Source organism: Anguilla anguilla, chromosome 9 (assembly GCF_013347855.1).
Source record: "Anguilla anguilla isolate fAngAng1 chromosome 9, fAngAng1.pri, whole genome shotgun sequence".
NCBI classification, from domain to species: Eukaryota; Metazoa; Chordata; class Actinopteri; order Anguilliformes; family Anguillidae; genus Anguilla; species Anguilla anguilla.
In genome coordinates, this window is record NC_049209.1 from 14833149 (window position 1) to 14847114 (window position 13966).

Consider the following 13966-nt stretch of genomic DNA (forward strand, 5'->3'; position numbering starts at 1 on the left):
TCTCGAGTAAAACAGTTTTTGGACAATCCCCCTTTGCTTTCAAAGGTACTCAATAATGGAAGGCACTACCAACCAAATTGTACATAATATATTTTTATGACATACTGAATGATAAAGTGAAACACTAAATGATAAAGCAGAAGTTCATTTTTACTAATATGTGTCGACATATTGCATCTGATGTCATTTTGCACCTAATCTGTATTTATTGCTCATAGTTGTAACCCACTATGTACAATGTAATGTATAGTATTACAAGGTCCTAGTTTGTATTTTTAACATCGTCAACAGTTTTATTTTGTAAACGTTATGCTGCTGAATAATTGTCCATTTTGCCTTTTTGTACCATTATATTTGAATTTAACTCAAAAACTGGGGATGGTGGTTTAAATTTAGCCTTGGCTGTAAACCTTAGATGCAGCATGTCCATTTCTTATTTTTACTTTGTAACAATGCACTGCACTGTACCAAAAAAATAAAATAAGTAGGAGCTCCTCTGCGTGTCTCTTTTTGTCAGCCTGCATAATGACAGCATTGTGAAATCTGGGGGGTCCAACCATAGCCTTTCCCACCCTCGCAGATAACACTTGTTGTTTTTGTTCCGTTCCTCCAATCAGAAAAGTGTTCAATGGGAACGCAGTTTGCCTATGCGCACACATTAAGTGGAACGAGGACGTCGTGTTTTTTTCACAGCCTTTTTTCCAATCGCCTATCCTTGTAATGAAGTGCCTCTTCTTAATTTTCTGGTTGAGCGATCCCGGCAATCTTTGCCTCTCATCGCTTAGAACCGTCCTTCCCTTAGACCCGTGCCGCAGACGTGTTCCGTCGGAGTAGACTGGGCTGGATCTCGCCTTAATGCATTTAGTTTGTAACGTAGCAGCTTGTATTTCCGTGAGCACAGATAACGATATGTAAATGGGTTTTTTCCTTTAGAATCGTGGATATGAGTGGAGGAAATTAGGTGCTTGTGTGTTTATGATGCCGGTCGTTAAAGTACGACTCTGGAGCCGCCTCGGAGGTTCTGTCAGGAGGCAAGACGAGACTCTTTATCCAAATTAACTCTGATTAAAGAAGACATTAACTTCCCATCACTATGTAGATGTAATTAAGTCCTCATTGAACAGAGGTGAATTCCATGGCACTGCATGCCCTGACACAATGTTAAAGTGACTGCAGCAAGAGCAAGTAAAAAAAATTTTAAAAAATCCAACCTTTTCTTTTACCATCAATTGAATATGGTGACAGTTAAGTCGCAGAATCGCAGAGCTGCTTCATCCGGCTCCCCAGCCAGAAGCAGAAAGTAAACTGGAAATAATTCCAATATTTTAGCTGCCATGATGACATTTTTTCCACTACTTTTTCCACCAGAGACAGGGATTCCACATGGCAGTATGGAATGTCTTTTCAAGATAATTTCCCTCTGCTGCAGTAAAATATGTAGAAAGAGCAGCTCTTGCAGTCAAAAGCAGAGGAATGTAATAGATTTATTTTGTCCTTCTTGGAGAACAAAAATACTTACAGTAACATTCAATTTATACATAAATGTGTTTTTTTTTCTTCATCTGCAGCCAGGCCTAGCTGTAACATAAGAATAATTATATATATCTTTGATTGTACTTTCAGGGAATGACAGGGATCCGGTTTGCTAAACAACAGAGATGCTACATCAAGAGCCAAACCAAGGAGCTGCCTGAACCAACAGCAATGGAGCCCGAAGACACCGAGATGCTGGTATGGTCTTCAACTTGTTCCCACGGCAACGGGCTGTGCTTTAAGACACATCTCACAGCAGAGTTTTTAAGAGTATAAAATGACAAGAGATTCAGCTCCCCTTTTATGGAAGTCCTGCTTCAAGTCTCCATTGATTCCACAAAAATCTGCCCCTTTTTCAATAGTACGGATTGTATTACTGCACAGGCTCAACTACAAGGCGCAGCAAATGGCACACAAAAGATTAACTGCTGCAACTTGTAAGAACTAGGAATTTTGTTTTTCTGATTTCCTTCACTAAAACAGGAGGCATCATTTTATAACATTATTTATGCTTATGTTAATTGATCTGCCATTCACTAGCCTGCTTAATGTAAATAAACCAAACCCATTGTTTTAATGATTTTTCATTTTCATGGCGCCTAACTAGGAAGCGTCCATTAGTCTAAAGGGTGGTTTACAATTTAATTGAAAATTTAACTTGGGTCTCTCATTCCCCAGTTTTGCCGCAAATATACGGTTCACATAAGCCAGTAAGGCTGGGGAGTGGGGATTCTAAAATGCTCGCACTCTTGTTCAGTCTATGCCTTTGACGGTGTTTAGAAGAGCACAAAAATGCTACTGGGAGACAAATGTTCTTCCCCATTGCTTAAGTACTTTGATTTGCCACCAAAGGTGTGAGGAGGTGTGCAGTAAATCAGGAGGAAGCCAGCCACATACAGAGTGTCCATCTGACTGTGTCTGCAGAGTACCTGGCTTCTTGAACCAATATTCCTTTTTAATCATCCCCTCTGAAAGACTGAGACACTAAAGGAAGAGATGGGATGTAGGTTCTCCTGAAAAGGAAATTGGAATAGGGTTATCTGAGTAAATATCACTTGAGTCGGTCATAACACGATCTGGCTTTTTCTGTCTGTCCATCTTCTAACCCTATATGAAGATCTGGAGGGGCATCTCACACAAATCTAGTTTTGTTCCATGAGTTTATTTGCTAATATTCCATCAACCAAATGGCAAAATTGAATGGTGTCGCAGAACACCTGAGGTTTAAAAAGTTATAGATAAAAAAATGTATGCCTAACTCTTCAGAAATAAAATTTATGTCACTGTATTTGTGAATTAAGATTTGTGAGTCAATTTCCACACAACAAAATTTCAACATGAAAGAGAACCAATTACCCCCCACCACCAAGAAACTATATTTTATATTGAAGGGTAAACTGCCATGGTTTACATAAAAGATGGGCATTGAAAATGTAGAACAAAAGGAACAAGATGTAAAGGTCTTTGGATATATTTTGACTGTTTGTGACCCCAAACTGCGCTGCTTTGTGGATGTAGAAATTTACTTTTTATTTTGTTTTGTTTTACTGTTTTGTGTTCTTGGGTAACTGGACACCAAAAGCCATTCACAAACGTTTTAGCTTTATTTGTAATAGCTGCATTTTTACTACAGTGAAGTACCATTCCATCTGTAGTTCTTCAAGATCTGATATTTTCAAAGGCCAGTCCATTGTCTTTCCCAAGAATAAAGTCTACAGAATCGCCTTGTACTGCAGTACTATTTCTTTTTTTATCTCTAACAGCATTTCATTCCACAGCTCTTCATCTCTGTGGCCACTGAGCCTCAGAAAATGTTTAAAAAAGAATTATAATGAAATTTTTAAAAAATCTAATTTCTTTCAATGTGGCTCAAAATTAATGATCAAGTGCATGGCAGGTAGACTGACAAAAACCCCACATTTATCATTTTCCTTCCTTTAAATGCCTAATCCATGTTTGCAGACACTAATTGACTTGCACCATATGTCCCCTGCCATTCTTATCTTATTCTGTTGTGCATTGTGTGTAACCTAATTAGATTTTGCCGTTTAGATTTAAAGCACAGCTGTGAAATGATTCAGTGTAGGAGGACTTGGTAGAGCACTTGGGTTGTGCGAGAGAAAGAGAACACTGCATTATGCATTATTGATATGAATAGTGTGTGTGTGTGTGTGTGTGAGAGAGAGAGAGAGAGAGGGAGAGAGAGTAACAGAAAGTTGGCAGGTCATTCTCAGACATGAATCATTATTAAATACATATACGCATATGTATTATACGCCATCCAGTTGATTTTTCTTCAGTCCTGGTGTGCTACATTAAGGCATTAACAAATTCTTTATGTGTAAAGGAATTGGGCATTTTCTCAAACAATTAAGCAAACATTTCATTAAACTTTTTGGAAATAACTAAAATATTGCAACAAAAGAAAGTTTCTTTTGATTGCTTTTATGTAAGGAACTCAGAAATAAGCTCTAGGGTCTAAAAAGTGCCAACACAGTCAACACAATCTTTAATCTGGATTCTGCTGCACACGCGAATCGCATTCAGCGACTGTAATTGTGAACCACTAGGGATGTCTTGTGTTTTTTATTTAATAAAAAGTAGGTTTGCTCAACTTTCAAGGTAGAGATGACACATTTGGTCCTGTGCTGCTTTGTTTTCAACAAGCAGGAAAGAGACTTGATAAACCAAACGGTTTTAAACAAGTAGCTAATTATCACTCTCTCTTTCGTCATTTTCAGTGCTTTTGTCTCTTTCACCCTTACTGTCATCAGCCCACAGCAGCACACAACATTTTGATTCAAGTGGCAATTCTGGTCTTTTCTCTGCCTCTCAGTCCTCAGCTGTGGCCCCCAGGAGTTTCTGTCTCCTAGGACACCACAGCAGTAACCCATTAGTATCAATTTCATTGACACCCCCGCTAAAACAAAATGAGTTCAATGAATTCAATTAGTTCAAGCACAGTATATTCTACAACTGCATGCTATGTGATATGTACAGGCCAGATCATTCATATGAGAATATGTCTGACCAGTGCTGTTGTCAAATGAGTAGAATCCTCCCTTTGTATACTTGACTCAAGTACGTAGAATAGTATTTGAGGCATGATGAAAATAGACTAGCAAGGTGTTAAAATCATTTGTGACTGAAAATGTTACTCTAATTAGCGTTTTGATGAGTCAGCATATGTCAGTGTTGCCTGGAAGGTGTATCCTGCTCAGCAGTTATAAGTTAACATTGTGTGATAGGGTGATAGGTACGACAGCTGCTCAGCACACAGTAAAACTGCACACACACACACACACACACACACGTATATATATATATATATATATATATATATATATTGTCGGACAAGCAAGGATTAATTAAGAATATGTTTATCTTCTGAATCCAGCGGTTCCAACAATCAATGTCCTTGTTAAAATGTTCAGCACTCTGAATACTGAACCAAGTGATATTGCGTGCTAGAACCCCTCACTTTACCTACATGTAAAATATATTTTATGTGATTTAATTTAATAATTATTATTTAAAATGAAATGATAAATTCAATTGCCAAATTCATTGATAGGTCAATCTACAGTGCAATGGTGGAATCAACCAACAAGTCAAAACAAGCTCTATACCAGGTTTTAAGATTAAATAATTGAATTCAGTAAGTAGCAGTCAATTATAATGAATTGAAAACATACATTCTTTATTGAATGCAGGCACACTACTTCTAAATTACACAACAGAAGGCATACAGCAAAACATTAAACAACTAATCTAGAAATACCAGAAAATAGAAAGTGAGAGACGGATAAGGGAGAGAGATAGAGAAACGGATCAGCCAGACCTTGCCAAAGTATCACCCACTTCCAGTATAAGTGCCACAAGGAAACCAGCTAAAAACACACAACCAAGGAACCACCACCAAAATAAAAAGAGGAAAACTCTTCTTCTTCGATGCTCCGAAACCAAACGCAGCACAACCTTTTTCCTGTGGCAATCTTAAATACCTTACCCAGCATGGCTTGAGGATGTTTTTCCCTGATTGGGTGATGCTGAGTTAAGGTGTAGGATAGAAGGGAAGGGGGGTCAGACTAATTTATGACAAGGACTGGCCTACCTAAAGATTGCATTCAAACTTAAAGAGGACATGGGAAAGGAAAATGTTAGGCATGTAGGGTCTCCGACCCCCAAAATGGTGTCCTGTGTCATCTGGTTTGTCTCTTCGAAGGGGGTGAGACCCATAGATTGTCTGCCTAGATTAGGGTATCAGTAGATTTTATATTGCCCCAATCATATTTGCTTTGATGCTTGTGACGGGGAGGCCAGGACACATTCTTATTCACTGATTCCCTCTCTAAACACTACATATCATACAATATATATATATATATATACACGCATACACATACAGTGAGTTCCATAGTGTTTGGGACAAAGCCATATTTTTTATCTTGATTTGGCTCTGTGCGCCATAATTTTTGATTTGTAATCAAACAATTCAGATGTGGTTAAAATGGAGATTCTCTGCTTTTATTAATGGGCGTAAAAAAAATAACATTTTGGTTTTACAATGTAGAAATAACAGCAGTTCTTATACATAGCCCCCTCATTTTGGGGTGCCATAAAGTTTGGGATGACAAATGTCACAGGTGTTTCTAATTAGTCAGGTGTGTTCACTTGCTTCTTTAGTGCAAGCATATGAGGGCTTTCAGTATCTAGTCTTGATACTAGGCTTTTGATTGTCTTTGAAGTCTGTTATTTTGTCAGCATAGTTGTGCCAATGAAAGTCAATGAAGCTAACAGTCAGAGGAATGGGCCAAACCTTAGGCTTACCAAAATCAACTGTTTGGAACATAATTAAGAAGAAAGAGAGCACTGGTGAGCTTCAGACATGTTTTGTGTGAAGCAGTAATGTCACAACTGCATTATTTCCAGTGTTACTCTAATACTCCCTCTTTGATATCATCATTCCTCTTTGCAACGTGATGTTTTTGTACTGGACTCTATCTTGGACTCGGCACAACATGGCAGTAACCCAGATGCAAATGTCTTTGCTGTGTTACAGACAGACACAGTTGTCATTTTCCCATTCAGCACCTATGCAAATGACCTTGTGGGAAGCTTGGTCTTAAAATGAGGTGTAGTCATGGAAATTGTCGGCATATTGTTTTTTTGTTTTTTTGCAGCTGCTGAAAGTGCTATGAACAACCAAAACCTTGTCTTAAGTCATGTCGCAGTTTCATTGTATCGATTTGTCACTGACTACAGTCTGCGTTAATAATAACGATGGTAACATGCTGTATAGTAAGTCTGAAAACAATGAAAGCTACTACAGCACCTCAAAATCATACAATCATCCACATTACACTGCAAGTACAATGAGAAAGGGGCATTGCAGTATTTTAGTAAATATGCATAAAACAGAGCATGTGCAGTAATCCCAATGTTTTGTGCTTTCTCAGCGCATAATACTTAATATGAAACCTAAAATATTGCATGTACTGTAGCTTGTCATCAAAACCAAGGCAGAGCAAATAAGATGAGTTTGTGCTAACTAAGGACGGAGTGTGGCGCAGTGGGTAAGGAACTGCGCTTGTAACCAAAAGGTCGCAGGTTCGAATCCCGGGTAAGGACACTGCCGTTGTACCCTTGAGCAAGGTACTTAACCTGCATTGCTTCAGTATATATCCAGCTGTATAAATGGATACAATGTAAAGTGCTAAGTAAAAGTTGTGTAAGTCGCTCTGGATAAGAGCGTCTACTAAATGCCTATAATGTAATGTAATGTAATGTAATGTGCTGGAGAAGCTGTGATGAAGTTTGGTATTATGGCTGCTTTTAAAATGGCATTTCTCTTTTTTTGTTGCCTCTCACCTGAGAAGTGACCTTCTCAGCTCCCCAGAGCATCATCTCAAGCAAGATATCAGGTCATTTTCCAGCTTTGAAGTTAAAAGTCCTGTTTTGGGGAGATTGGTGTCGTAACCCTCCTGCTTGCTTGCAGTGGAGGCGTGTTTTGGTTTTTTCCCAGTTAAAAGTGCCAATTAAAGACCAGTTGAAGTTTGCTCTGCTCTTGGACTTGGTGGCAGAGGAGCAGATTGGCAATAACTCCAACGGCTCTTTTAATCAGTTGTGATGAAGCTTGGGCGTTTGATGGGAAATGTGTGTCAATGGTTTGGGTAAGTACACAGCATGGCAGATCGACTGGATGTGCAAGATAGATAGTCAGTATGAACTATCACAGTCTGTCTGCAAATTATTTTTATATCATAGTAGTATAATTCAAATAGCATAAGTATAATTCAAAAACATAAGCACAGTTGACACAGGTTCACATTGTAGCCAGATAATTAAGTAAGGCACTGTTAAGCTGTGGACAAGGACAAAGTCATCTTTGTAAAAAAAAGAAAAAAGAATGGTCAAGGTAATTGTGTTCTGTTTATTCTGCTAATTAGCAAGGGACAGTAATGGCATTGCACATGTATTTATAAACGCATAAAAAAACAAATCCCCCTTCTTTGGGAGGACATCACCAAAACACATGCATATATCTCTATTAGACAGAAATGATACGCAATGGCTATCATTAAGCAATAATTGTTTACTTCACAGCTCATGAGCCGGAGAATCAGCTAATTAAGGGTATTAATACCAGTGTGCTTAGACTGCGTGAGGAAAATATGAGGGGAAAGGGTATTCCAGTTTGTCCCTTTCTGACAGATTGTACACTGCAGTGGGTCGTTACAGAGTTGTTCCATTTTACAAATGAAATTTTAACTTGTTGCCAAACACACATTTGAGATGTAATGGTGATGTGTGTTCGAAGGTGTCTTTTAATGTGTCCTTAATGCCAGGTGGAAACACATGCTAAATTTCACATTTCGTATTTCACTTTGGTGTAACACAAGTCATTTTGTGGAGCTTACCCCATGGTGTTTGCATTGTGCAGAGACAGCGCACTCCCAGGAAAACAGAGGGAGGAGTGTGCTGAATGACCAAAGACACAACTTTTTAAAAATATTGCACTTTGGATTTATTTAACTACTTTTCCATTTTGTGTTTTGTCATGCAATTTTAGGGCTTTTCTCAGTGTTCCTGCAATATGCCTTGATACATTTTCCCTTAGCCTATATAACAAAACCGCTATAATTTAGAAATACAAACATTGAAATCGGTTTCGTAATCTTTATGAAATTAGGTCGCTGATGGTGCATAAATCGATGCTACAATGCTGGATACGTCTGACGCAGCTGTCCATCGGTAGTTGGCTCAGTAGTAAAAAACGTGACCTTTTCAGAGTTAAAATATTACAGGAACAGGTAACTAACACTACCTAGTAAATACTACAGAGCATCTACTACTTAGTACATACTACCTAGTACGCTCTGACTATGTGTACTATGTAGTATGCACTAGGTAGTATGTACTAAGTAGTATGTGCAATGTAGTTAAACACAGCTTTAAAAAGCTAATTACCTATTGTTAAACTGCATTATTATTGATGTCATTGTAAAGTAATCATTTTAATGCTTTAATGTCTCAACAATAGCAGTACCAGTGACTATAATGGTACAAATCTGGAATTTTTGGCATTTAATACAGCGTCCATGTTGAACTCCACCCACTTCCGGTTTTTAATCCAAATACAAATACAAATAATTTTTTGGTTGAACAAATACAGATACAAATACCAATAGTGCCATCTCCCTCCATCCCTAATATATATATATATATATATATATATACTGTAGTTTGCTGAGTCTTTATTTGAAAATAGCTTAAATGCAATCACAGTTGCTGCCATTTCTTTAATGGTGAATATCTATTTCCCTGGTTCCTTCAAATTATGTTGTTATGTCTTAACAAATACGTCCTTTTTAACTTTATCCTGAAGTTGAATCAGTAATTGTCAGTCTCCAAATCGTCAGAGCTACCTCTGCATCAGCCAGACGCTTGCCAGTTCTGCGGCTGAACCTCAGCTGATCCTCTGATGCATTGTGCCTATGAGTACTTCTCACCAACAGCTCATTAAGTTGTAGCCTGTAGATGTTTGGTGTTTTGTTGGGAGGAAGTAATTAGTTGTAAGTTAAAAAATATCAGCTGACTTAAAAACATCCTGCAGGGACTAGGCCAGTTGTTTCCCTTTTCCTGTGGGCAAACTGTCATAGTTCCAATGTCAATGTTAAAACTTGAATCTTCAATTATAGGGTCCAACCTGAGCTCTTTATGAGCACCTTCACCAGCATAGACGCGAGTAGAATTCAGCAATGGCGTGTAACTCATTCACTCTTACTGGCCACAGTAAGAGTGAACCACAGCCGAACTCGGCGCTGCATATATTAATGTGTGTAGGCTATACCAATTCTCATTGCGGCTTCAAAGTTTTGTTTAATGAGACACCACGCCAGTGGAGAGCGATTTAGATTCTCCAGTTTTGATTTGGAAACTCGGAAATGACAATTACTGCAGCACCAAACACAGAAAACAACAATGGTCCAGTAAAGAAGCATGAACTTTGACCACAGACAGTTCTGTAACTTGGGCAGATATATGTTCATGATTTCAAAGTCAGTCAGAGCACAAGTCTCGAATCTGGATGGAATCTGGACATCTAGAGGGGTGGAAATCTAGGTTGAAGAATGTTTTGACATATATGGACTAGATTTGATCAATTTAGCTCCAATTTAGCTTTTACCCAGATACAGCCTGGTTATGTCCAACCCACTAGAAAACTTTCACTTTTCAACTAAATCTAGCCAGGCTTCACTGGACATCACATACTGCTCAATACCATCAGATATAGCTGGTTCTCCTCGGCTATAGGCAAGTAATAAAGTCATTTTTATTAGCATCGCTAAATTGTTTATGTTCTATCAACATTCTTTTAAATTGTGGATACATATACTTTGCACTGACACTTGGAGAATATTCATGGCAAAGATCTGCAGTGCAGTGTTTGTAATATAAATTATCTTGAAGCACATGTTTTGTTAAAGATAAAATAAAATTTTGATTTTTAGATAGATTTTTGTACTCGCTGTGACACACGTGCATACATACATTGTCCTATTACTTTTCACTAGGCTATATTTATTACTTTTTTTTTGGGGGGGGGGGGGGATTTTGGCTGGGGAAAATACTGAGTGGATAGTGACTTTGGGAAACCACTATGCACGGTGACTGGTGAAGCAAAAAGTTAATGTCAAGCTCTGTCCTGGAGCCCTCAAATGTTCTGAGGCCTCTGACTGTCTCTGACTCGGTGTTACTGCACTGTTGTGTTGTCTGACATAAACCTTTTTTGCACTGCATTTCATTGTTGTTATCTTATCCAGTTTTTCTTGAAAAAGAGACTGTATCTCATGGGACCTCCTGAGAAAATAAGTTAAATAAGGAGAACAGGCTTTTCTGTGTAGCTGCTTGGCACACCGTGTCTTGAGCCTGCTTGTGAAATTATTAGCATCCTGCTCCTCTTGAAACACTATTAGCTCGGGATGAACAGAATCTGAGGCGGTGGGGATTTCGGAAAATGAGGCGATACTTGCAAACACAAGCTGTGCGTCCTCTCTGACCCACAGGCGGACGATGCCTCGGTCGCTCCGGCAGAGGAAATGGAGGTGTGGGTCCCGTCTGCCGAGCCCATCGCCGACCGTGCCTTCCTGCTCGACTCAAAGATCTCAGAAATCTGCCAGCACCTCCCCGTGCACTGGATCCACCCTTCCCCTCTGAAAGGTGAGCCACAGTCTGCCAAGGCTCAGTGTGATTCCATATTTACATATTTTAATGTTTGACAGCTTTGAAGGACAAACATAGAAACTCCAGTTAGCTGCACTGTAACAGTAAAACGCACAGCATATCTCCACAAGAGCGAGTTTTTGATGAAGGGAATATTAGAATTACAGTCAAAGAGTTGTCCTGGATACTCTGTTACAAGGGTCACATTATTTATTTGTGGACCACAATGACTGTAATAAAGGAATGATTTGGCTCTGTATTTCACAATTTCAGATTCACATGTGGTTAAAGCACAGATTCTCAGCTTTTATTAAAGAAATCACAGCACTTTTTATATATAGTCTGACAGACTGTCAGTTTTTAGTGAGTAATTTTACAATTTGGCCATCATTGCAATGTTTGTAACCCAAATTAATCAATAATAGAAAACTGTGACTCAAGATCATGCTTGAGTCTTGTTTAAATAGAAATATGAACGTGTCACTCAGAACAGAAAAATGGAACAAACTTGTTAATTTGCTGCTTTAAGAATAAGCATTCATTTCAGGTCTGCAAACAGAGATAGCTTGGAACTGAAACTCGGTGGAAGTTGATCATGCTTATTCAAGGTTTTTACGTATGACAGCCATTGAGCTTGTGACATGAGCAGAATTGGCTCAGCCTTGTGTGTTTGCTATGACAACTGAAGTAGAACAAGCTATTCTTCACCGTACTTCAAAGGCCATGTGAAATTCTTCCAAGAAAAAAACATCAACACTCATATCTATTGGGTATTGATATGACATCCAATCAGCAGCAAGGCTATGCTGCATCTATGTGATGCGTTTTTTTTTTTTCAATCACATGGAAGCTGCTTCTGATTGGCTGTCATATCAAGATCCAATAGACAGGAGTGATGTTTGGAGGTTCACAACCTCATCAAGTATTAAAGAAAAAAGAAGGAAAGAAAGCCTCTACACTGCAGATGACTGTCATTACGTGTAAAAAAAAAAATTCCATAATCATCCTTATGGTTTATCGCCCAACCCAAGTTTATTTCCTACGTCACAGCTACTAAAGGTCAGGCAGATAGCTTTGTTGAGACTGACTTGATTGTCCACCCGAGTCTCTCTTCAACTCCATCCATAAATTCGGCCTCCCAAATGAATGAAATCACCGCAGTAATAACAGTTTAAAACCCATGAGAAAGGAGAAAGGAAAGTGCCGACAATTGCCTTGAGCAGCTGGTGTTAAACACATTTAATGTGAGAACGACAGATGTTTTGAATAAAAGAGAGGGGAAAATGATGGAGCACTTATCAAATTTCACATTCCCCTACGGCTTTGCAGATGTGGACTTCCCAGACACCGAGAACGCTGAGGAGATGCCGAAGGTCAGAGGTCAACGCCAGGTCAGGGATGTTCTGGGCCACCAGACCGTCAATGACTATGTGAGTGCATAACTGAGGAAACAAACCAGAAGGAGGCTGGGCTCTATGTAAAAACGGCCTCCCTTTGTAGAAATTATTAATTGATGCCCACTTTCATGGAGTGCAATAGGCTTTGTAGACCACAGGGCACTGAAAGTGCTCTATATATATCAGTTTAAGTAAGGCTAGTTCAGTTACACAGCTTTAATTTCTCTCATTTTAATGGAGAGGAATATTTAGCCTTCAAAGACATCATCTGTTCCCTGTAGCCCAGCTTTGGCCTCTCTGGTCTTGTCTTAGATTTCTAGGCCACGAGAAGCCAGCATTTTATGAGAAATCCTCCCTGAGGTTACTCATTAATGAATGAGTGAATTTATTAATCTTGCCTTAATTATCAAGGTGAAACCCTCAGGAGGATAAACACCTCTTTCAGCATGTGAACTGTTGCAGTGTAATTCGTCATTGACTGAGGGCAGCCATTTTCCGCTGCCACCTTCAAACTGCAGGAAGCCGGAAGAAAAGCTGAATCTGTCCATTCAGTTCATTGAGGTGCAGAAGCAGTTTTTCATTTGTTGTAAATTGCCCCTCGTGTCTTCAAAACGACGGGCACATCTTACCAATCGCTTTGCCTCAGTGACTGCCAGACCAGGGCTACGAGCGTGATATGGAAACATGCCCAAACAAAGGGCTCTGAATGTTGAAGAAGCTTCAAAGGGCATGATGTAATCTCATTCATGATAAAAACACTGTAGTGAAGGGGATCTAGGCGGCAGGCATATAGATGAGAAATCTGTGGGATCTACATGGTTTCATCCATTGCCCACACGGGCTTGATCAACGCAGGTAATTAGTATTGGCCTTTGAAGCCATGACAGGAATTATTTCCTCTTAAATGTGTCCATCTTCCCTGAAACTTTGAAGCTTAGTGTAACAGGGCAAGGCAAAGATTGTATATTTAATATTCAACACTAAATATATGAAGAAACCTTAAACAGCCTATTTACTCATGCACTTAAGTGAGGAGATTGACGGCCACTCTAAGGTCTAAAGTGTGACAGATTCATTATGTGGTATTAAAACACTTAATGACACTGTACCCCTCTTCTATCTCAGCCTCAGTGACAGTCGTCATAATTTTTATTTTTACTTAGTGTGTGTATAATTATTTCCCCTTGGGGGTAAATGGCATTTAAAATTTCTCATCTTGACCAGACAGGTAATCCACAGTGGTCTATTGGCAATTTGAAGCTAATCTGCTGCAAGGACAGTGCCCTGGTTGCATATTGGAATGATAGCGT

General features: G+C 39.0%; 1 protein-coding gene across 1 annotated transcript in view; it reads left to right on the forward strand.

Annotated features, from left to right (window-relative positions):
- tnmd (tenomodulin) overlaps window positions 1-13966 on the forward strand; it is a 61451-nt gene that overhangs the window by 43672 nt on the left and 3813 nt on the right. The window contains exons 4-6 of the mRNA XM_035432729.1: window positions 1624-1731; window positions 11103-11256; window positions 12589-12689. Of these exons, the coding sequence (XP_035288620.1) occupies window positions 1624-1731; window positions 11103-11256; window positions 12589-12689 (363 nt within the window). The remainder of the gene's footprint in view (window positions 1-1623; window positions 1732-11102; window positions 11257-12588; window positions 12690-13966) is intronic.